This window comes from Mya arenaria, chromosome 3 (genome assembly GCF_026914265.1).
Source record: "Mya arenaria isolate MELC-2E11 chromosome 3, ASM2691426v1".
Classification (NCBI taxonomy): domain Eukaryota; kingdom Metazoa; phylum Mollusca; class Bivalvia; order Myida; family Myidae; genus Mya; species Mya arenaria.
This window is the reverse complement of record NC_069124.1, coordinates 6,588,265-6,614,111: the sequence shown is the minus strand read 5'-3', so window position 1 is coordinate 6,614,111 and position 25,847 is coordinate 6,588,265. Positions and strand designations below refer to the sequence as shown.

General features: G+C 35.1%; 1 protein-coding gene across 1 annotated transcript; it reads left to right on the top strand.

Annotated features, from left to right (window-relative positions):
• The first annotated feature begins 1,443 nt into the window (after positions 1-1,443).
• On the top strand, positions 1,444-25,360 carry LOC128228519 (low-density lipoprotein receptor-related protein 4-like). Its single transcript, XM_052939868.1, has 21 exons — positions 1,444-1,662; positions 3,320-3,758; positions 4,116-4,368; positions 7,324-7,477; positions 7,916-8,026; positions 8,721-8,867; positions 9,083-9,193; positions 13,129-13,282; positions 13,785-13,925; positions 14,157-14,268; positions 14,407-14,560; positions 15,678-15,797; positions 16,096-16,326; positions 17,917-18,103; positions 18,383-18,519; positions 18,771-18,924; positions 19,236-19,345; positions 19,680-19,805; positions 21,179-21,419; positions 21,606-21,741; positions 21,904-25,360. Exons 1-21 carry the CDS (start codon positions 1,608-1,610, stop codon positions 22,255-22,257), a joined length of 3,627 nt encoding a protein of 1,208 aa, XP_052795828.1. The 5' UTR covers positions 1,444-1,607; the 3' UTR covers positions 22,258-25,360.
• The last annotated feature ends 487 nt before the right edge of the window (positions 25,361-25,847 follow it).

Here is a 25,847-nt window from a genome sequence, read left to right as displayed (position 1 = left end):
GACCTACGGGCACGCTGCGCGACCGGTAACTCGGCAAGCCTCGTTACCGGCTTACGTGCGTGCCCTCGAGTCGGATTTTCTATCAGTACCGGAAAACATGATTTATATTTTTTCTTGTATACCTAAAATTATGAATTTGTGGAAAAATTGACGTAGAAAACATTGTACATTTCACCAAAAAGCGCGTGCGACGTTGCGTACTGATGTCATGAAGCGCAGTAATTTTAAATCACTATCGACGTCAAATAGTTCCTTTAAAAATCGCGCTTTTACGATTATTTATTTTCAATTTTAATTAAAATTTTTGTATACTTATATTTCTTTATTCCGCTTCATTGAAATTGCATTATATACTTTTCATAACCATACAATAAAAGAAATAAGAAGTGGCGCGTTGTTGCGCGTGACTCATCTTACATGGGGGTTGTAAGATGAGTTCTTCCAGCACCGTCAGATTACCGGAAACACACTTCCGGTATGCAAGAAAACCTCATACGCTTCAGTATGCTTTTCGTTACTTTTTTGTGGAATAGACGCAATATTCTTTTTATTCCACAGATCAATATGATTATCGAAATTGTTAACATAATATGCACAGAACATTTACGCTGTATTATTGAGCGTCAACATACGCTGCCCTACTTGTAGTACTAAGCCACCTTTATGCTCAAACAGATCTATAAGCAACAAATCATACTTAAATATCATGAGTGAAATCGTAATGTTCTTTACTCGTTTTCCTTAAAACGAATATTGGAAGGCAAATCAAATATTCAAATGTTAATAAAATATCGTAAACCACGTTTTAAAGTATATAGTTCTACTATGTCTTAGAATCTTTCAATTCCCGGCTGCCATTTTTTGGAACTGAATGATAGTTGTTTGACTTTGCCAGTTTTACAATGTTGGTTTCGTTCAGTCAGAATAGTTTGAATCCCTTTCAATTTCAGTGAAAGAGCTAATCTTTTATCGACATATAGAGACGTTTAATTTTTTTTATAAAAGAATATAATCGAAAAACACACATTTTAGCATGCCCGGGTTCTTCCACTAACTCTCAAAATAGCTGAAGTATCTTTTGTTGAATGTATAAAGTCTGAAGTATATGATAAAATTATAATAATATATGCTAGATGGGTGATACTCACTTAATGCACATAACAAGTCAGAAGGGAGACTTAGCAAATTTATTTTGCCTAATCTCAAATTCTGTAATTTCCAACGTTGACTTTCCTTCTGATTTTCTATTCATTGTATGTACTTTGTTAAATCGTTATAATAGTAAAATAACTCCTCTATACTAAAATCAATATTTAAATGCTTACCTATTGAGAAGAGCCTACGTTGAATGATTAGATGTAACTTGTATGTAGAGAACCCAATAGTAGTTTAAATAGTTTTGTCTGCCCGACACATTCATACTGACAATGTCTTTTGGCCGTATCGTAAAGCGAGCACTGCTCAGATTTCAATAAATGGTATACAAGACGTAAAAGTCTGACAGTTGTGCTTTACTTACCTAAAGGCAATATTGGTCTTAACATTGACTTCCGGGTCTAACGTAAAATATTAATTTAAATACAACGGATATAACGCAAATGAACTGAATGGGGACAATGTTTATTTGTGTGTGCATATTAGCATGTTTTCAAATTTCCTCTGGTAAGTTCATGTTTATTACTCTTAGGTCCCAATATCATAGTGAGGAAAACATTATTATGTTATAAACTTACATTTGTTTGAATGAATAAAAAAATACGAAAATAGAGAAATATTTCAAAGGTGGTTGAACATCTAGACAGCATTGACTACTGCAACTTCACTGCAATTATTCTTGCGCATTGATTGTACTATTGAACATGGAGTTTTATTATTCAGAAGCGTGTGAGTGATGGACGTTCATTTTAAAACTATTTCAATATATCATTGCATGTACATTTAATAGAAAATGTCTTAAGAAATCATTTTTATTGTACCCCACTTCGAAGAAGAGGGGTAAATTTCTTTGCACATGTCGGTCGGTCGGTCGGTCGGTAGGTCGGTCGGTCAGTCCTTCGGTAGACCAAAGCTTGTCCGAGTGATAACTCAACAATTCCTTCACAAATGGTCATCAAACTTGACATTAAGGTTGGGCCTGACCAGTAGATGACCCCTATTCATTTAAGGGATCATCCGGTCAAAGCTGAAAGTGACCTTTAATGGTAAAAGGATTTTGAAGCTTGTCTGAGTGATTACTGAGCAATGCCTAGACCTTTGGTCATCAAACTTGACATTGAGGCTGGACCTGACCAGTAGATGAAACCTATTGATTTTTTGTGTCATCGGGCCAAGGGTCAAGGTCACAGTGACATTGAATGGAAAAAGGTTGTCAGAGTGATAACTTGACAATGCCTGCACCCATGATCCTCAAACTTGACTTAAAGGATGGACCTGACCAGTAGATGATACCTTTGGATTTTAGGTCAAAGTTCAAGGTGAGGGTGACATTGAAGACAAACTAAACAATTCCTGGACTTATGGTCATCAAACTTGACATGAATGTTGGGCCTGACCAGTAGATGACTCCTATTGATTTTGGGGTCATCAGACAAAAGGTCAAGGTCACAGTGACCTTTAATGCGAAAAAGTTAACAAAGCTTCTCCCAGTGTTATCTCCATAATGCCTGGACCTATGATCATCAAACTTGACATGGAGGCTTGGCCTGACCATTATATGACCCCTATTGATTTTAGGGATCAAAGGTCACATTGAATGATAAAAGGTTGTCCGAGTGATAACTCAACAGTGCCTGTATCCATGGCCCTCAAACTTGACTTGAGGGTTGGACCTGACCTGAAGATGACCCCTTTTGACTTAGGGGTCATCGGGTCAAAGGTCAAGGTCATAGTGACATTGAGCGCAAAGCGCTTGTCTGTGTGATAACTTGACAGTGCCAGCACCCATAACCCTCAAGCTTGACATTTAGGTTTGGGGTGACCAGTCGATGACCCCTATGGATTTTTAGGTCATAGAGTCAAAGGTCAAAGTTATAACTCATATTCATTGTTAAAATCTCGTCATTTTTACTTATTCCCTGCTGCTTAGAGGAGACATTTTTATTTGCAAATATCACTTGCCGTCTGAACATGATAAAAAACTGTACCTACTGTTCTCACACTTTGAATGATCATAATCTTAAAACTGCCTCAGAGGCATCAAATGTCAATGACAAATCAGCTTTCATTTCGGTTCATGCATATTTCATTCAATTGTTCTAATAATCCTGACAACTTGACGCTCAGGTGGCAAAATGTTTGATGTTGTTTTTGTATTTAACAGTTCTTTCGGACAGCGTTATTGTGAGCTCGTTACGGGGTGGTCAGACAAACCTTACTATCATGGACGTCAATGTCACTGGAGGTTCACTCTCAATTATCCAGAGCGAGTCGTTTCTAAAACCCCAAATACTCACAGACATAGCCATAGACCCAATCAGTGGGACCCTTTTCGGTTTTGATTTTAGATATGGCAACATCCTACAATATCCTGGGTTTGGAAGAAGTGGTGCTAGCGTTACAGGAAGTGTTGTTCATAAAGGACTCACTAGGAATACGCTCGTAAAGATTGCCGTAGACTGGGTGTCTCAGAATATCTACTGGGTTGATCCGGGGTTCAGATGGATAGGCATACAGTCTGTGTCTAATCAAACAAAGCATACAATTATTTTACATGATGGGTTTACGTATCCCGTCAGTCTCGCTGTTGACCCAATTCACAGGTATTGACACGTTTGTTTTGCATGGTATCGAATTACATTCTCGTTTTTCACACGTAGTATCGGTACATTTTAAAGCTAGCTTACCTAAATACATTCAATAGTTTATAATTTATAGTTTTTTCTCATACATTAGGCAATAGCCATATGCGTTCTCAAAACTACATACTATAAAGCGAGTGGAAAGTAGAAAATGTATGCGCATTACGTACGCTTATACTATTTTATTCTCAGCTGAAAGTTTCCTATTTGCATTTTATATTTGTACGTGTTAAAATATCGATAACGTCTTACACATTTGATCGTGAATAAGAATATTTATATTAGTAATATCTAATTGAAGTTTCTAATTTTCTCAAGGGTTTTGTTTTGGGGAGACGGAAGCAGCTCACCTAAAATCGAACGATCATCACTGGACGGAGGAAATCGACGAACAATTGTTTCACAGGGCATTATCTTTCCAACAGCTATGACCGTAGACGTAGACAATGAACAACTCATTTGGCTTGATCTTACAAGAGACACGGTAGAAATGGCTGCTCAAGATGGCACGGCAAGGCGCATCCTCAGACGCTTGTCTCACATATATCTTTCTCATGTGGATGTATTTAAGGTTCGCTACATATTCGAATTTGTATTCTGCAAGGTTATCATTAGGAATTTAAAAACATAATGTTTTATTATCCGTAAAGGTTGCATGGTGTGTTTAATGATAAAGTTTGAACAGTTACAGCCACCAATACATCCTTTCACTACCATAAATATCAGTTTCTTTTTAATTAACAATATCAATGCAAATATTTTTAAAAGACAATAACAATTTGTGTAGAAAGAAGATTATGATGTTGAAAGCACTGTGAACACTTGCCTGTTTACGCCATACAGTCTTCAAGCATATGCAGTAGTTAGATATCCATGGGCGTTTGGTTCCTTCCGGAAAGCAAGATCCGCTAATGCATGACTGGTTTATGACCCTTGAAATGATTCCCCCAAAATTGCTGTCTTTAGCCAATTCTAGAATTACAGAGAGACAACATGATTTAAGAGTGCGCATTTGGTTTTGTGTTCTTCTCTCCCCTGCCTTTGTTAAAGAGGTGTTAATTACAATTTATTTTTTTGTTTGAATTTAAGCTCTACAGGCCAAATGCCAGAAGAGCTTATGCGATGGTGCAGTGTCCGTAGTTCGTACGTCCGACCGAACACAATTGCTTGTGAACGTTTGTTCAAATTATGCCCCTGGGGTCAAAGCTACAGCCATGTGTACAGTTTTGCATACAAGTATCAATGTTTTGCTCGTATGGTTTTGATTGTTGCATTTTTACCTACTTTCTATTTTTTTAAGCTACTTCAAGGAAATTTAGACCATATGTACGGTTTTGAAGAAACAATGTTGTTCTTGGATGATCTTAATTGTCACCTTTTGACCAACTTTTTTAAAGCTTCTGCATTGATATTTTGACCTTGTGCACAGTTTCGCAATCAAATATCAATATTGACATTGACAGGTGACCTTTTGACCTAATTTCTTCTTTTCGAAGCTACAGCAGTAAAATTTGGATCATGTTTACAGTTTTGAAAACAAATATCAATGTTGTGCTTGGATGATCTAGGCTTATACTTTTGACCTTTATTCTTATTTTTTAAGCTACAGCAGTAAATTTTGGACCATGTTTACAGTTTTGCGAAAAAATATCAACATGTCCTCTGATGACCTTGACAGTGGTCTTTTGACATACATAATACATTTTGAAGCTTCAGCAATGCATTTTGGACCATGCGAACATATTTGAAACAATAACACTGTTTTGCCTGGACGATATTGATTGTGACCTTTTGCTTTTTTTGAAGCAACTGCATTGATATTTGGACAATGTGTACAGTTTTGCAAACACATATCACAGTTTACATTGACAGGTGACGTTTTGACCTACTACAACACTGAAATTCTGACCATGTGCACAGTTAAGAGAATAATAATCAAGTTTAGCTATTTTGTGCGTAGCATTGTCTAATGGTCCTCAATCAAAATTGTTCAAATTATGCCCCTGGGTTCGAAAATGACCTCGCCCTGAGGTTAACCTGTGTAACATACATTTATAAATAAAACACTCAGAATCTTGTCTATTTCTGAAACTACAAAAAAATCTAGAGCTAATTATTATTATATTTGGTGTGTAACATTGTCTAGTGGTAACAAAGGTTTAAACTTTTACTCAAGTGAGTGATTACGGTTTAACATGGCCCTCTTGTTATTGAATCTCAATCAAACATACGAGGTTTCATCTGTCGTAACGCTCCTATCCAGGAATTTCTCTCCTCTTCTACTGTAGCGTCGGAGAAATTCCCGTGATGCTTCCATTCGTCTCCTCCTGTCATCAGTAGACAGCAGACGGGGGACCCATTGCGCACTAACTTTACTCATACCAAGATCTTCCAGTATTATTATGTGTACAGTATTTAATGATGCCCCGACCTCATTTGAAATTTCTCGTACGGTAACACGACGGTCACAATCCAGCATTTTAACGATTCTCATCTTAGCGCCATCGTAGACAATGTGTGGTCGTCCCGTTCGTTCATCGTCCTCTAATGTTTCGCGTCAATTCCTGAACATTTCGTGCCACTTGAACACTAATGTACGGCATCATTATTGTTTCTGACCTTCTTGTAGCTTTTTAAATGTTTGCGTTGGTGTTAATCCCAGGTTGACACAAAACATTATGTTTGCTCGCACTTCCACGTCGGCTGTTGACGTCATTACTTTTTTGCAGCTTACGGCACTGTTTTTGCTATAACTTATGTTATAAACAACAATTTTGGCGCAATTCTACTTATACTTATACGGAATATATATAACATTTAATACTGGTATACTTTTTAAAAATCGACGTGCTCCGGGTGTTGTTTCCATGGCTGCAATAGAAGCCATGTGTATGCTTATAAACGACGCTTTATCCTAAGTTTTTTTATAATATTTATATTCGTAATGTGTAGCGTTTTCATAACTACACGCTTAAAATTAGGAATATGACACCACTTGTCCGCGAACTTTTCATACAGCCCTCGTATACAGCGGTTCGATAGACATTAGAGATCTGTTCCGTTTGGAAACCAGCCGAATCCGCTAATGTATGAGTGGATTTTGACCCTTGAAATTGTGTAGAATTATCCAAATATGCTCTATGGGAGACAATAGTTATAGAGAGTTGTGTAGTGTTGTAGTGTTTGTCTCCCTTTGCCCCTTGAAATATATGGTTCACTTTGAATGTGTGTGCAGTGTATTGCCTGTTATTAGTATGTTCATGCTTTGAGTATGAAAAACTGTCATTGACACATAGTAAAATAGTTCATCCATTGGCAACTAAAATGCTTACTACATTTTCAGTCATCACATGTTGAACGCGCAAAGGTTTCAGTTAACCCAAACACAAAACTTTTCTTGTGAACTATAGGTGTGTCGCTTATAACCTATACATAAATGGTTTGTGTTGAAAATGACCATAAAAGCAATGCCAGTAGTGCATAGGCCCTCAAGGGCCTCTTGTTATTTTTTTTCTGTTTATTTCAGGATATTATGTTACTGACAAAAATTGACACCGATGCATATGTCGTGTTTGTGATGGACAAACACTCGGGCGATATTGATCACACACTTCCTTTGGAGAGAACAGATTTTATAAACGGAGTTGTTTCATTTAAGGACACCCAGCCGACTATAATAAGTAAGAACATTAGTCAAGCTTTTCAACTTCCAGAGAAGAGATATTGATATACGCGATAAAATATATTTTGAAGAAAATACCATTTTAGTTTAAAAGAGGGTGTACTTGGTTATAATATTCATGAAACTAAACCTTCGCGGTCCGCGGTATTCAAGGCCTTTTAGTGAGTAGTCGCGATTCAATAGGATGGCACGTAGTATTCAGACACTTTGAATTCGGCCTTTGTCACTTCGTATAGTTAAAAAGCAGTATTATAGGTAAGTAACGTGGGATTTGGGCAGAAGAAAAAGGAGTTGCGGTACTCAAATTAGGATGTGTTTACATCCTCAAGAATGTTCAAGTAGTTTGTAATGATGTTAGCCATAGTCTGATTATTGTTGGGGTTTGTTTCCAATGTTCCTAATGCATAGTCTATTTCCTATTGTAATGTTGTTTCAGACAATTGTGCCACTGCCTTGTGTTCAGATTTGTGTGTTAACACAGAAACGTGGTTCAAATGTTTATGTGTGGACGGACGGACTCTTTCCTCAGATCTTCTCACCTGTGTTGGTAAGTTTATTTTAGAATTTGTATCAATGATTGCAAATACTACCGCCTAAAATTTTCATTTATCATATGTCTTTATTTATATAATTCAAATCGAAATAAGGGACATTTAATACCAAATTTAGTTTCAAAAATGTCGACATATTTTAATTGTATAGTGATCATATAAAATATAAAAGGAATATGACCTAACATTTAACCATAGTCATGTTTAAAGGCAAAATAGTCAGGCTGAACGAACACAATCCAAATATTAGACACGGCCCAGCAATTGAACAATCATTACGAAAATATCAAAATGCCGTCACTGATAAATGTTAAGGCTACTATTTTAGCACGGGCAGTGTAACTTATAACTATGCGATAAACATAACGAAACTCATTTGGATATTGTGGATAACGACACTGAAGTGAATGTCTAATATTTCTTATCGGTGCGTTTATGTGTTTACCTATTTCACTTTAAACTATTTACATGTTTAAGTTTTAACAGATTTACTTGTGCTATGTCGCCGTGTAATTTCAATTACATATACTTTGACAGTATTATTCTTAGTTAGTATCTTATGAATAAATATGAAAACATATATATTAAGAGAAAACACAATAAGGATGATTATTTCTTTCTAAACTATTACGATACTTTAACAATACTTGGACGTGTAAAATCTGAATTCCCAAAGTTGACCTGTTTTAGATGGTCCTGGGTCTCTTCATCGGGCTTTGGTGTGGACAAAATCAACTTCACTTTGCGCTACTGACCTGAGAGTAATCAATGACGTCAGCTATCGAGCAAGTGACACGTGCATTCAAACAGACTCAGACATAATTCATTTTGATGTCAGTAAGTGTCTTAGGGTGATGTGACTTTAATAAATTTCGAATATATATTAAACCTAAAAAAATTGCAGCTATCTTTTAAATTCATTATTCACATGCGTACCAATCGGTAATCCTGTTTGAATAAATTTTGATTCCATTTGTAAGTCGCAACTCGTCTGAAATCATCCGATAGAGTACCGTGGCTATGTAATACAACTTGATAGTGCTTTCTTCTAGATGCAAGGGATCGAACAATCGTGTACGCAAGAGGAAGCGCTATATATATTACCAGCTTGGATGCCATAACTTCGAATCGGCAACTACTTTTTGCAGCAAATGATGTGACAGGTATATCGCAAATAGGAGACCAAACGTTTGCTTTTTAAGTGTTGTTGGTTGTCATTTGAAACGATCAACTTGCTTTAAGAGCTAAAATTCCTCTCAGAAATGGTACCTCAGTTCTGTACGAATACACCTTACAGACTGGGCTAAGAATTTGTATGTATATGTTGAAGCACAAGCAGGTTACAACTAATTGCTTATATAAGAATGCTGTTTATCAAATGGTTACTCAAACGCATTTGACTACATTGTTACCAACTATTTGACAAAAAGATCAACAAACAAGGTAACATACTCAATATTATAAAGTCAATGTATTGGTGTCATGTAAGGTTTACGTTTGTTTGCTATTAATTTAAACTATTTGGACGATGAGCTTATGTTAAAAGATGCTAACGGAATAGTTATGTAATCACTAAAACCGTTTATTATATGTATGAAGACGACATTAATACTCATTCAAAGACAACAGAAGATATGCAGAATAATGAAGACAGTAGTCTGGAGCATTACTGCACAGTTTGATTATAAGTTGTTAATAAATATGGAAGGCCATTTGTTTGAGTAAGATGTTAGGCTGTTTTATCATTTGCGTTTTCATTTTAAAAGTTGCGTGATGGACATTGTTAAAAAATATTATAAATGAGGTCATTGTCCACGTGTGGTGGTTCTTTTCAAAATACATGTTAGCACTAGCAAGTCAAGCCAAGAACGATATTCTCAAGTTAAAACGATATCTTTGTTTTAATATACTTTTATCCATGTAGACCATTATTAAGATTTTGTGAAAAACATGTGTAAACTCTGTCTAATAATGGTAAATAAATCTTTGTAAGGTCAGTATACTATGAAAAAAACCTACAATTATAATGAATAACTTTTATATATTAGATTGTTTGTAAAAACAAACTTTGAAATAGAATATATTATTTACACATTTAATTATAATATAAAAACAAGGACGAAATAAAAGATTTAAATAGTATTGCCTACCGAAAATGAGTGTTTGAATTAAATAGAATTTGTAATATAAGCAGAGCTTAAATTTAATAACATATGTGTAACACTGTCATATAATAAGATACTAGTGGCTACTAAAAATTGGTGCTTGTTTTGGTCATTGAATTCATTGCTACTTGTAAAGCCGATATTTCTTCAATCACAAAACAGCAGTTTCAGCGACTGGCACAGAAATAAAAAAAATCCATCCTCAAAAATAAAATCTAAATTAAAATTTTATAGGCGTATAAATATGCTTTCTTTTGTTTGACTGACTGTGAATAATTAAAATAAACAGCTACATATATTATTGCATAAAATGTGTGTTTTCGGTCCGTTATCGTGGTGTGTTTAAACACAAAACCGCGGGCGTTATCGGTAGAAAACGTGCATTATTCAGTAAATTCACGTGCTCGCATCATGCAATGGCAGCTGAGCGACCAGGTTTCTGACCGAAAGTGGGTCAACGATGCCAACTTGTGCACAAAGACAAATTTCAGCATATATAGATGTATACAAATATCAACAAATTAAATTAACCGCATCTAACTTACATATTTTCTTCTAAATTGTCTTTTCCTGGCAAGCCCTTGTGTGTTAACTAGATAGAACTTTCTGCAGTTGTTTTTACTATTTGATTCCCTTAAAAGCACTAAATTAAGTCTAAAACGTTCAACTCCTCCGAACATTAGTTGTTTCTGCCGATTTTATTCAGAACATACAACTTTTATTGTCATGATTCTATTACGTCGTATGCAATGAACAAAGACATTTCAAATATTTTTTTTCTCTGATGCTGAAGATGCTGTACATTTTATCAAGAACATGTTTACAAAATTTTCAGGCTAAAATTAGTTTTCAAAACAAATAATGGTTAAAGAAGGACTATATCGGTAATTAATCGATTACCCAATAGGTATTGCGTGTAAATAATCAAAGTAATCCAGTCAATTTAAAAAAAAAACTTTCCAAACGAATGAACACTGCAAAAAATGGTGTCGAAACAAAATGCAACTGCCGAGTTATGCTGCGGCCCGAATCGAGCTTAATGTAAAACTTTTTCAATGACATCACTCATGACGTCACACAAGCACCTGTTATGGATGTTATTTTGAACTAACTGTTTTTGCATTTTCGTGACATTTAACAGCCTTTCAAACACAAACGTTTCTCATGGTGTGTTTTTATGCATAATAGCATTAATACACTTTTTTTCGGTCGTTACCATCTGCAAAGGCCATTTAAAATAGATTACAACCCTCGTGCTACGCACTCGGGCTGTTAACCATTTTGCGGGCCTATGCAGATGGTAACGACCTCAAAAAGGTGTATTAACCCAATAATACCTTTTAAAGATATCTGCCTGTTTAACCTTAATCTCAATATTTTAAAATTATAACATAGTAGATACTTAAAATAAAAAACTACATTATATATATATATATATATATATATATATATATATATATATATATATATATATATATATATATATATATATATATATATATATACACACACAATGAAACTATAGGGACCCGCCCAGTAAGCGAAAATTAAAAAAAAAATGTTTACAGGCACTTATCTAATGTGCATGTTCAACATTTCTACTGTATTTAACTAAATTATATAAAATATGGAATCTTAATTATTTTTATACATAAGCATGTAGTTATATTATACTTTTAGGGGTTGGGGGTATAAAATTTAAGCAAAATTTTTGAAGTTTATCAATAAGTATAATTTTTGTATAAAATAAGTAAAAGGATTTACAAACTTTTGTTTTTTGGTTATGAGCTGAAACATTTATTTTTTTAATAATTCTTTAATGAACTATTGCTGTCAATTTAAGTAACGAATTGCGGGATTATCTGGGTATGAACGCAGTTGAGTGGTCAAAGTGTGTGGAGTCCAAAGGACTCCATGCGTACTTTGACCAGCATAATTGCGTTCATATTCCGTATAATGACATCAATCCCGCAATGCATTACTTAAATTGACAGCAATAGTTCAATATTTCATTCAATAATTGTTAAAAAAATACTTCATTTCGTTTAAGAAAACCTTACCGTAATCTCACCCATTCTGTAAATAGAACGACACGCCTGCAACCGGAAACATTCTATCAAATGACGTAACAATAACGTGGGGAAAGATCAAACACTTGAAATCACTTTTAAACGTAAAATTGAAACACTAATGACAACAACGAGTTTGAAATATAATAAATTGATACTTTCTAAAATGTTTTTACGAGACCTTCTGACACAATATAAACAATAAAAAGATCAACTCTTTTGAACCGTCTCCGTGGCCTAGTGGTTAAGGCGTCCGCCTACATAGCAGGAGGTCGTCGGTTCGATCCCTGGCCGCGTCATACTAACAGACATTATAAGTTGGTATAAGTAGCTCCCTTCCGTGGCGCTGGGCATCTAAAGGGTAATGCTTGGAAAAGTGGTGTACTTAGTACTGGTTTAACCCTGTATCCTGTGTATCGGTGCTTTACACCGAGCACGTAATAGAACCAAGGGGTCTCTTTGGAAAAGAGCTAGTGTATTGCACCCGGACTACGTTGTATCCCACCACTGTCTCTTCCGCGTGCTGTCCCTTCAGCAAAAAACAAGTACAAAAGACCCCGTTGGATATAAGGGGTTCCACGTTCACGGGTTATCCATGACCGCAAGTTCTAAAGAAAAACAAACATACACTGTTTTGTTCTTATTGTGTGTCCGTCCAATTTGCATTCTATGACTCGCATTGTATATTTTGAAAGGTTTTAAGCATTGGTCATATTCACCTAATTCAATCATATGTTGGATATTGATACTGAATAAAAAAAGTATTTATCTTGTCCCCATTAAACCAAAAGACTTCTCCCCGCTGTTTACATTGTTCTGGAGTTTTCATTATATAAATATTTTTGTACTTTCTTTTGCCATTAGGTCTGGGCGTGGACTGGCGAGACGGCAATTTATACTGGAGCGAGGGCCAGACGGACGGACGCATCATTGTGCACTCACGCCAGGAAAGAGCTACTGTCCCTCTCATAGATTCCGGGCTCAGCATGCCGCGGGAGCTCACTCTGTTTCCCCTTTAAGGGTAGGAGACAGAAATAATCTTAGCGCACTTTATGAAATAACGGTTTGCCATTCGCCTCTTTTTAAATTGTCAAAGAAGTTAAATATGAAAAGCCACAAATCATTTTACATAGTCTTTATACACTTAATACGTTTCATATTAGTAATATTGTAAAGATGAGTATACAACTATACTTAAATTATTAAGGAAACTGAATACATGTATATTATATAAGTTGTTATGTTTACACATTACTTAGGAACCATGCTCGTTTTTCTATTCTATATTTAGTATCATTATGCACCCCTCGACATTGAAAGTGCGTTTATAATTTCTGTTTTATTTATTTGTTTCAAAAACAATATTTTTTCATTTCAATCTGAATGCCCATCAATTGTATCGGATAATTTCTGTGTTTCATTATCAATACTAGTCAACTAGGCGATGTTTCTTTTGAACTGTATTGAGTTTTTTTCCAGTTGTTATCCATAATAATTCCCCGATTATTCTAATTTTCTAGTAAAATGTTTTGGATATCGGGAGATGTAGGAATTGTCCAGATTGAGCGAGCCAACATGGATGGAACTAATCGAGAAATCATCGTGAATAGTTCTTCTGTCCGAGCGCCGCTTGGTTTAGCGATAGATACATTGACAGACATGTAAGGCTGTGTTCTTATTTCTACAGAAACAAAACAACAACTTTAAACGCGAATAGGTCGCATCATTTTTGTTTAGTTACAATATTGTCATTGTTTTGTTCGATTAAATCTTAACATTTTAATGTTAACATTCAATTCCAATCTTAAAAATATAATGTTGTGTACTTTTATATCCAAACTGCAAAATGGCGGGAACGTGTACAAGCCTGAGCTCAATCGCCTTTTTTACAGACTTTACTTCGTTGACGAAGGATTTGTTAAGTCAGTTTGGCTTAATGGAACCGTCATGGAGGTCGAAGATCTAGAAGGCCTGTCATCACCCCAGAGACTTTATGTTTACCAGGTATTGTGTTTACATTTTGTGGACGAGCCATAATGTTTGCTTGAGTCCCTGTTTTGACTGGTTTAGTCGTCTGCCTCTACTTTGCATTATATCGAAATGATGAAATAATGAAACTAAACAAGTCAATCATTTTTCCAGAACCAGTTATTGGTCATTAGTGGTACTTCGTCGAGCGCAAAGCTTCAAGTTTTCAGTTCACGAATGCGTGATCTGACTTTTACCGAAGATATTAGCTTTCCAAACATACTTGGCGCTAAGGTTCTTGATGAACGGACACAACCGGATATCTTTGGTAAGTGAGCTATGTTGATGAAATAAGTTACCGTAGTGAAGCAATTTCTAGCTCTTAATCCAATCAAAGTCATGGGCGTGTCGAGGTGAACATTTGAGCATTAAAGCCCGTCAGTCGAATAAGAAATCATAAATACATAAAGTTTTGCAAAAGAATGTCCACGAAGACTCTGGTGCAACCTTCAAATCATACAAAACGTTTTTTGTAATCCATCATTTCATTGTCGATGAAGCACAGTTTAATGCACGAGTAGTTTTTGTTAAAAGGAAAATTCTAGTATTTTGTTTCTGCACCGAAAACATTTAAGAGTGAGGTTGTGCACACAAACTGGTTAATACCCCCAGTAAATTTACATTTTACTGACCGTTCCGAGGCGGTACCTAACAATCTTTGATTAACATACCTAGTTTTTTATATATAGAATATATGCACTGGAGTTTTGTGCTGTTCTTCCATTTTTCTTGTTTGTGATTTTTTGGGTTTTTTTTGTGTTCTATGTCTTTGGCGTTTACACAGTGCCATTTAACCGGACTTATGTTAGAACGTTTTGCTACTGAGCTTGTTTCTATAGTTTTTCACAAAAGTATGGGAGGCAATTTAAAAGAAAAAAACGACTACCTTAATTGAAAGGACTCTGCAATTTTCATGTTCCAGAAATCGTAGTCATAATAAGAATACGATCTGATCAACTGTGTTGTAACGAACAGAGTACCAGTGTTATAGGCGTCTGCTTTTCCTTTTTTAAGGATCAAGGTTGATTCCCAGCTTCCTCATTGGGTCGATTTTGATAACCGTTTGTGATAACGTTTCTATTGAACTTAAATAAACAATACTATCGTAGATGAGAAATATTATCTGATAGAGGTATTTGCCATTAGGTTAAATCACATTGGTATTAGTATGAGGCTACGTATCTTTTCAGACTTGTATCTCCAACATTTATTATTAAACTACTTGAAACATATGGATTCTGTTTTTTGTTGTTTTGTTACATTGCGTTTCTCTTGTTTTGTGTATGTTAGGTCATATCCTTGTAGGGTCTTCGTTACTGTTAGTCTTTTGGACTTGTTGGTTCACTCAATTCATTTTTTTATGCACACTCCCATCCCTTTTACAGGCCCCTGCGAGGAAAACAACGGCGGTTGTGAACACATTTGTATTCCCCTCGGTAACGTCCGCGTCTGTCAGTGCCAGTTTGGCTTTCAACTCCATCAAGACAAAAAGTCATGTTTCTCCGGTATGAGTTGTTTTAAAAGTCAGGAAATGGTGTATGCATAAAAGAATTTCTGTATACCGTGCTAGCATTAGTTTTGAGACGAAATCTTGTTACAATAGCGTCGAACCTACCTTGTAGATAGAAAAACACAAGGTCAGGAATAACAAGAACACAGATTTCCTATATCACACTCAGAGTATTTGAGATATAAACAGCATAGATTCGAACAGGAAATATGTCAATGAAACTAACATGAAACTCTATATAACCAATTTCGCATGACTTCAACTTAATGTCATAAAGGTGTCTTTGTTTTCAGAGGCGTTGTCTACGAACTTTGTTTACGTGGGTGATTGGACGCATGGCCGTATATACCAGGTTTCATTAGACACTGATCAAGTTGCAGCTTTGGATGCGCCAATGGTGACGAATCCTGCTGGCATTGAATATAACTTAAAGACTGGACATTTGATTTGGAGCAGCACAGAAACAAATCTGATACAAACCATTAATACCGATGGCGCAGAATACGGCATATTAGTGAACGTTGGTCAGTGTACTATTATACGAAGTATAATTTAATAGGATTGTATTTCAAACAATAAGCGATATGATTTTTAGCCGGATTTTTCATCGAAAAATTACGGGTTATATAATGTCGAAAACCGGGCGGGCGGGAGTGCGGGCGGGCGTTAACAATTTTGCGTTAAAGTTTTCATTTTATGTAATAAAATCAAGAGTTTTTATCCAATGGTAATCAAACTTCATACAATGGCAGAGCACAATGAAAGTGCAGTGTACAATAACCATAACTCCATTCTTGCTTATTACTGAGTTATTACCCCTTAATACTTTTTTGTCTGGAGTATAACTTGAAAAGTACTGGATGGAATTCATTGGAACTTCATACAATGGTAAAGCACAGTGAGAGGAAGTGCAGTGTTCAAGAACCATAACTCTACCTAAACTAATTACTGAGTAATTGCCCTTTATTTGTTGTTTTTTGCTGTCATTTTTTTTTCAAGACATTAACTTGCAAACTATTGGATGAAATTTATTAAAACTTCATACAATGGTAAAGCACAATGAGTGGAAGTGAAGTGCACAAGAACCATAACTCTTTTTCAGCTTATTACAGAGTTACTGCCCTTTGTTACTTTTTTCTTGTCCGGAGCATAACTTAAAAACTATTGGATGGAATTTCATAAAACTTAATACAGTGATAGATCATAATGAGAGGGAGTGCAGTGTACATGAACCGCAATTCTATTTCAGCTAATAACAGAGTTACTGCCTTCGGAGAAAGAATTCCACGGCCATAAAAAATAATTATTTTTTGTCAAATCTTTATTAAACTTGCTCAGAATATTTGTCTACTTGTTGTCTTAAACATTTGTGAATATGGGTCACCTCAGATCAAATCTTAGGAAATATTTTCCCAATGTCATAAAAAGATTCTCAAATTTTTATGAAACTTTTACATTTTTTGTTTCTCCAGGATATCTTAGTCACACTAAAGTATAATAAAAAATTAGCAAAAATTACAGTTTTTTCAATATTTTTTTCAATTTTCATGACATTTGGTTACTTTACATACAAACACACGCGCACACATGCATTCACACTGGCACACACACCATTGACCTGTCAGCACCACAGTGAAACTACAGACTACCACTCTGGCACCATTAAGTATAAATATGGGTCTTTTGGGTTAAAAATACTAGCTCAAATATTAGGTTTGCAAAAGTGCATCATCAAATAAAAAATCCGGCTTTAATGCGGCGTTGCCGCATTGGCGTCTTGTTTCAATCATAATACAGATCTAAATAGAAAAACAAAATCGCTTTGTTGTAAACTCGGAATGAACACCTATACATTTCCGTATTCATAACAAGTTTCTGAAACAATCTGAGCAGAATGCCCCAAGTGAATGTTTGAGGCACTAAAACATTTATCTTTAAAGTCATTTAAAGTCAAGTATTATAATTCTACGAAATCACGTATTCGAGCTTATAAAATTGATGATGATTTTTGATTTCTTAGGAAGAGTTTATGAAGGATTTCTATGAGATTGCATGCGGCGTATAGTCGAGCGCACTGTCCTACAACAGCTCTTAATTGTTTTGTATTTTTACAGGAGTGTTTGGTTCATTTGCGGATCGGCTGGCTGTTGACTACACTAGTGGGAACGTCTACTTTACGGCAGTTCCATTTGTTGGTGATGGTTTTGTCGGCGTGGGAGTCGTATCCCCGACAGGAGTGCATACGAAGCTTGTTTCATATGGCCACTCACCACGGGCTATCGCTCTTGATCCATCTAAAGGGTGTGCTCGAGAGGAGACTGAATAGTTCTAATAATAGCCTTTCTAAAACAGTTTTATGTTTTATACCACCTATAAAATGTGATTGTAGATATAATTCCAATTTCTTATTTTATTAAGCAACAGGAACAAACTTCCAGCGACAATGGTGCGTCCATCTCTTATAAAATATTACTTATATATTAGTTTAATTACTAAAGCAACATAAGCAATTTACCTAGCACAAACATCAACGGACTAAAATGCATCAACACAATTCCTTTGTTTTTTCTAACTATTCAGAATAATGTTCTGGACGGATCACGGGTTCGCAGATGGTACAAGTTCAGAGGTACTCGCCGCCAACATGGACGGTTCACAAAGGCGAGTAATTAATTCCAACATGGGCTGGGCAAATGGCCTCACCATCGATACTACAGGTACGGTATAAATACTTTTGCTCATTTAAGAATTAAAACAAATGGTGCAAATTGATTGTACACAATCTACCGCACGTGGTGCAAATTTCGACACTGAATTACAAAAAAATATTTTGAAATAGTATAGCCGTTTTCACATTAAGGTTAAGAACTAAACACATTTCGCATGTTTAAAACAATAGTCATCTATTAGTACACTTAGTCTACTAACATTATATTCAGGTAAACATTAAGTCGTCCATCTTTTTAAGGTAAATTCCTGTATATAGCTGACGGCAAGACGGATACGATCTCGAAGTGCAACTACAACGGAATTTGCTCTGCTTTTTTTTCGGACGCAGGGGCACAACTTATGGACATAAAACTCCTTGAAAATAGCCTCTACTACACAGCCTGGAATAGAGTGTAAATATTTCCCGAATGCTGCATTTGAGAATGATATAATTATTATGTTACACTGTTAAATAATAAGTACACGTAAAAAAGTTATTTGAGGTTGCTACGGTAATTCGAAGGGATGGTATTGAAATAATTTTACTTAGAATGTTTGCTAGTCTGACTAAGAGTCATTTTCTATCTTTATTTAACATTTTCTTTCCGTAATCTTTCAAATAGAGAAAACCTAACATTTGTTGTTATAGTATCGTGTTAACTTCAACCACATAAGTATTAAAATGCGAATAGTTGTTAAATTCAATACAAAGTAATATGTTTAGTCATATAACACGGATCGACATTTTGAACACGGGTGACCGGGAGGAGTTGGCGCGAAACGCCGAGCTAGGTCGTCTTGACTCTCTTGCGTTGCACGACGCAGCATACACAGGTAAACTTTAATTTGATGAATCAAATTGTTGTTTTCTTTCTCAATCTTATATTATGTCGAAAAATGCATAGTTGGCATTACAATAGACTATAATCTGGCAATACCATTGGGTTTCCAACCTCATATGATGTATGTCTCATATGATTATTTGTGAATAAGGGAAGCAACACATAGAGTACTTCGCACTACTATATCAACTATCTAACTATCAATACCAGGTTATTATATTTCTTCTACATACATATCCTTGGTATATCAAAACTGTATTGAGCACTGCCGTGGGAACCGTAATCCATTTCATTCCAGCATATACTGCATATTCTATTTGCTGTAGTGTCATCACAATGTACGCCAAATGATGGACTTGGTCCCTGTAGATATCTCTGTCTCCCGCGACCCGAGGGCTATACCTGTGCCTGTGAGGACGAACAAGAGGAGTCCATTGACACCTGTTCAGGAAGTAGGTTGAACTGTAGAAAACAAATATAAGACCATTTATACAATAATATACCGTCATTCAATAGCTGCTCATACTGTTATCATTACATGGATTACCTACGCATTAGATGGGGTTTTTTTATGCAGTGCCCAATTTATTTACTCACGTTGTGATCGCAGGGAGAGCGATTATTCATTATCAAAACTGTTTATAACACCATTATAAAACAACAAGAAAAAAACTAGTAAAGGCTTAGTATTGGCAACAGATACAATATTGAATATGTGACTTCTGTGCCTTTATGCTTGGTCGGCCACATCAGTATTCGCTTTGCTCTTTCGGATCGGCTGCCATAGTCTAACGTCTAACCCTGGATCGGTATGGCCGTACCCGCACTGAACGAGCTTTCCAAATTCGACTCGAAACTAAACTTGCTAAATTTATTAAAACATATATTTAATGTTCATTCATCTCCATATACTTGTCTGCATCGTACAAAATGTTTGTTCGTTATTCCCACTACTGATATATGTATTTCAAGGCATAAATATAGATAAAAACATAATATTAACCGCTAGGCGGAACAGGTGACAATAACGTGTTCTGTTACAAGTAAAACCTCGAGGAACAAATCGTGCCCCTTATTTTCTTCTATACACTGTGCCGTGCACGATAACGAAAAGCACTATAAACGATATTCCCGCTTTAACCGTTCTCTATACAAAACTATAAATAGAAAAAAGATCAGATCAATAGTATTCTTATTATTCACCCCTTAAACGTCAAATTTAACAAAGCTTCATTGGTTGTGTATGCAAATTCTTTACCTAGCTTAGCAAATATAGTTTCACTTGATTAATTTGATCTTCATATTTGATATGTAATTTAACTATGGTTATTTAGAAATTTCTTAAATTGGTAAAACAGTTTTTTATCAACATTTTGACACATCATCATCGTTGTCAACATTGTCATCAACTGTTAGTAGATAGATTATGTGTTATGACAGCTCCCAAAATTTGTTTTAATACTTATGTGAAAAACTACTGAAACAAGGTCAGTAGCCAAAAGTTTAAACATAAACCCCGTTTAACGCCAAAGACATAGAACACGAAAACAACAGCACAACACTCCACAAACAGCACAGTGCATATATACTATATAAAACCTTAGGTATGTTTATCAAGGATTGCTAGATACTGCCTTGGAACGGTCAGTAAAATATAAATTTACTGTGGGGTTAAACCAGTTTACGTGCACAAACCTCACTCTTATCCCAAGAATCCTGAATAAAGAAAAATGTAAAAGGTAAATTTTATCAAAGTAGGTATTGACTTGAGGAATCTTTATAAAAAATCAAATAATAATAAACTGAAATGTAAACCTTATTTCAGTATTTACCAAGCCTTCAGAAACCAAAGAAACAACGTTACCGCCCTTGACGTCGCAACCGCCCTTGACGTCACAACCGCCCTTGACGTCGCAACCACCTTTGACGTCGCAACCGCCCTTGACGTCGCAACCGCCCGTGACTGACAGCTCCGTTGGAGTTTTGGTTGGCGCCGTGGTTGGAAGCCTTGCCGGGTTGACCGTTTTTGCAGCATTGGGCGTTGTCGCATGTTGTTTGTACAGGAGGTTTGTATAGTACTTTAAGAAGTTCAGCGTTTTTTAAGCGTTTCTGTCGTTTTAACCAAATATATTTACTCATATCTAAATTTATGTTTTATGTCTGCGGTTGTAATAGTTGAAAAAGAAATATGTATATAGACATTTCTCAAATCTAAAAGAAGAATTTCAGCCAAAATAGTGACTATGTTTTAGACGTCACACCCAGAAAGCTACAGACAGCGGGCACGCGAATCCTGCGTTCGATATTGCATCTTTTTCTACTTCCAATCAGGATATTGGACACGATCAAATTAGTTTTTCTGACAGCACTAAACATCACACACCAGCGGTATATGTTTTCTTCGTTTTAACCACGTTGGCTGAATTTATGATAATTCAAAGTAAAATTTTCATCTTTAAACCATGAAATACCTTTATTTTTTCACTCTTTTTCGAATTTGACGGGTTTAAAGTTTCATTCATACATTGAATTACCATAAATGGATTCCAGTCCAACGACTATGAAGGTTTAACAACCAACACTCCACCCAGGATATACGATCGGCCACCAATAGAGCTTCCTCTTTCGCCAAACCCTCAGCAGCCGGTCAGTGGTAATTTGAGACCACCTTCAGAAAACTACGACCATCCCATTTTTTACACTCCACCTGTGAATGTACTTCACACTCGGCCACCAATGGAGCTCCCTCTTTCGCCTAACCCTCACCAGCCGGCAAGCGGTAACTTGATGCCTCCGTCAGAAAACTTCGACCAGCCAAAAGCTAACACGTATATGTCGTTGCGGGGAGACAGCCTTGTGATGGGGTCTGACTTTTTAAACAGTTTTATAAACAATAAAAAATAACCATTCATAAGAAAAGATTACTCGCTTACACAGTATTAAAAATCATTAAGATTTTGCTTCCGGTCATGTAACTGATTAAGAGCACAACCTGTTTAGTAACATATTAACTATTTGGCCTTCAATTTAAACATAAACCTTTTACAAAGCAAAATGCCTGACAAAAGAGAAGACATATCTACAAATTAATGACATTAATGACTTAAAGGCTGCACTCTCACAGATCTACCGTTTCTACCACTTTTTACTTGTTGTCTTCGAATGAGCCATTTTTTTGCGTAAATATCTGCAAACCAGTGATAAAAGACTGCTGACAAAAATCAGATAACATATTTCCGTTCCAAATTTAATGTTTTATGGCTAAAACCGTATGTAACGGTTTAAGAAAAATGCAAAAAATACATCATTTTTTAACTTAAATATAAAATCTGCAATCGAATCTTTTGACATCAGTCTTATATGATTGGTTTACATGCATTTGCGCATAAATTGGCTCGTTCCTAGACAAAAAATAATAAAGTTGTCAAAACGTTCGATCTCTGAGAGTGCAGCTTAAATGTAAGATGGAATAAACATCATTTTACTGACAGACACTTGTTATATTGAAAATAAACAACAAGTTAGTTTCCAACAAATATCAAATACTAAATATGTCGATCGTAACTATATAAAACTAAAATTTCTAACATTATGCATTAACATGAGTGTTGTAACATTGTAAAATCTTACTCAATGTTTAAAAGATTTCCATTTGTCAGTACATATAATTTGTTTTTGAATGATATTCGATGTATTCGCCTTTGAAAATATGAAACAATATTTAAGGTTAATAAGGTAAGGCTTACAGATTGTATTTTTTTGTTGAATTTGATTTTACATTGTATTTCTGATTATTTGACACATATAATACGGACGTGTAATATCATGGTCATACTTATATACCATAATGTATGTGTATTATTGTACTCGAAGTTAGAATAGCAACCATATTAGCATTACACGAGTTGTTTAAGGCTTTTAAAAAACTAACGTTTGTGATATTTTCTATATTCTTCATATTCTTTGTGTATATGTTTTTACTTGCATGTCCCCGTTTTGTACAGCAAAAATCAGTATACGGTAGATTCATAGATTACATTTGTTATATCTTGAGTGAAATAGAATCAAATCCGTTTTAAAAGAAATAACCTATTTTATTACACGATCTTATAAATAAACCGTCCATGATATAAGGATAAGTAATGTCCGTAGATAAACAATGCCATATTGACCTGTCTATTTATAGACCAGAAACGGATTATCAAATTGACCTCAAAATAATGCGAGAAATTCCACTTCATAGTTGACTCCTTGTCAAATCAAAGACCACCATTTCAGGCAATACCGTTCATTATAATAGATAATAATTATAATAACAAAATATCAGATGCTATGGCGAATGGTGAAATGTTAACACTCGAAATAAAATGATCCAATAAGTCAGTTGCACCTTGATTATACGTCATCATGTAATAAAACAATTGTGTGCTTATGAGCTGTGAAATATGCAGTTCAGATTGACCGCTATGGTCTCGGATAAAAATGATTTTAGGTCAAAATGACAGCATGTTACACAGCAATAAGTAAATAATACTATAAAGATCCTGTTCTTGCAAACATGTTAAGTGTGTGCATTCCATTAAGCACATTTCATGTAGGCATATTGTCAATAAAAAGCCAAGCATTTCTCTTCATTTGTAAATAATGATCGACATAACTCTGTGTGCATGTTTTATATTATATTTTGTTCTAATAGCCGTGTGTGTATTCTTATTTGGATTTGTTGCCCTATTATTGTTTAAACAATATATTTTACACCATTTGTTTTTTATTCGATATATCTATCTATATTGTTTTTCTACTTTATATTTGTCCAGTCCACTTGAAGAGTAGATTCTTCAACACACAAATTAACTTATAATGAGTTAGAAGCGTATTTTGTTTATAAAAGAAATATATATGGCAAAATATCGAACCCTGTAGAGCTGCAGAATATGTCAACAGTGTGTGAGATTCTCGAATGCTTATTTTTTTATTTTAACATTTCTTCTTCTTTAAAATATATGACGAAAACAATTCTTGTGTGTTATTTTAGAAAAAAAAATGATACCTTTTTAACGTTTGCATTAATATTTCGTGACCTATAAGGTCAAAGGCTTCTAAACATACTGCACCGACATATTTATCTTCACTTAGGTTTTATGACCTATTAAATTAGTTCGTTTCAAAACGTCTGAAACTCTGTGTTGCTCGAACATTTAGATGTGAGTTTAATAACAAGGTATCGGTGGATTTTTTTAAAATACTTTCTTCTTAAAAATGCTGTATACGCCAAATAAAAAGCAGCTGAAAATAAACTCGTGTACATATTTTTATTTCTAAGTGCTACGATAAACACATTAATGAAGTCACCACAATATTTAGGAATTATTGGTCATATCCCACCCATATATACGTATTTCCAGTATAGTTAAGGATGCCAACATATTATCGGCTTTTTATGTAAGTGAAAAAGAATGACGTATATTTGAAACGTCATTCAACATGGGTCAAATGAAGTTGTAATTTCCCAATTATAGTGAAACAATCATATAAACAATGGCGTCGTAACGCCGACCTGTAAATGCAAAATGAGCGTAGGTTTTTTTTCTACAGAAAATACAACAGCAAATGTAACTGTTTGTACAGAGAACTATAAGGACCCATTTGATCCATGGGTGTGACATTTCAATCAAAATATCGATCAGTTACACATTTAAAAAAATTGTGAAATATCACATAGATTTCTTGTTTTATAATTAGAACAAATTGTTGATTTCACATATCGTTGTCATTTGTAGATATTTTCAACATGTAAGCATTACTATCAAACCACATTAACAAGGATGTATTTTAAAACTTGTTCGACAAAATGACAACATGTACTTGGCAGTAGGTTGTTCAATGCATTGAAATAATTTGAGATAACACATGTTCTATGATTGTATTTTTCACTAATTATCTTGATTTTTTGCATGTTATCTTATCTATACACAATTCAACAGCATTAAATGAGTTCTTATAACTATTAGTTATTGTTATTTATTTATTGCTTCAATCCGAGTAAATTTTGTTACGTTTAAAATAAATATTTAACTTAATACTCACAGTATCTTTTTCGTATCCATAATATTTTTGGAAAGGATGTTAGTTTGTTATTATGCCATAAATAATTAACTATCACACCTTTCATACAATACATGCACAGAAGCGTTACGCTATAAAAGTTACCTTCACATTGCGTTACCCCTTTTGCCGGCACTAAGCAACCTTTATAAAGCCATCGCAAGTTGCACCTTATAATGTTGAGGGTTGAGCAGTTTAATTGTTTCGACTATTAAGTCATTGATGCCAATCCTTGATGATTTACAAAGCAGACCTGCTGAACAGTCGAGGCCTTCCTGTGGATGCGTAAAAATATGCACAAAACACAACCCCCATTTGTACATGTGCATCATCGCCCGTAGCATCAGCAGTGGATGGTGCATTATTGCCTGCAGAAGTGGGTGATGTAA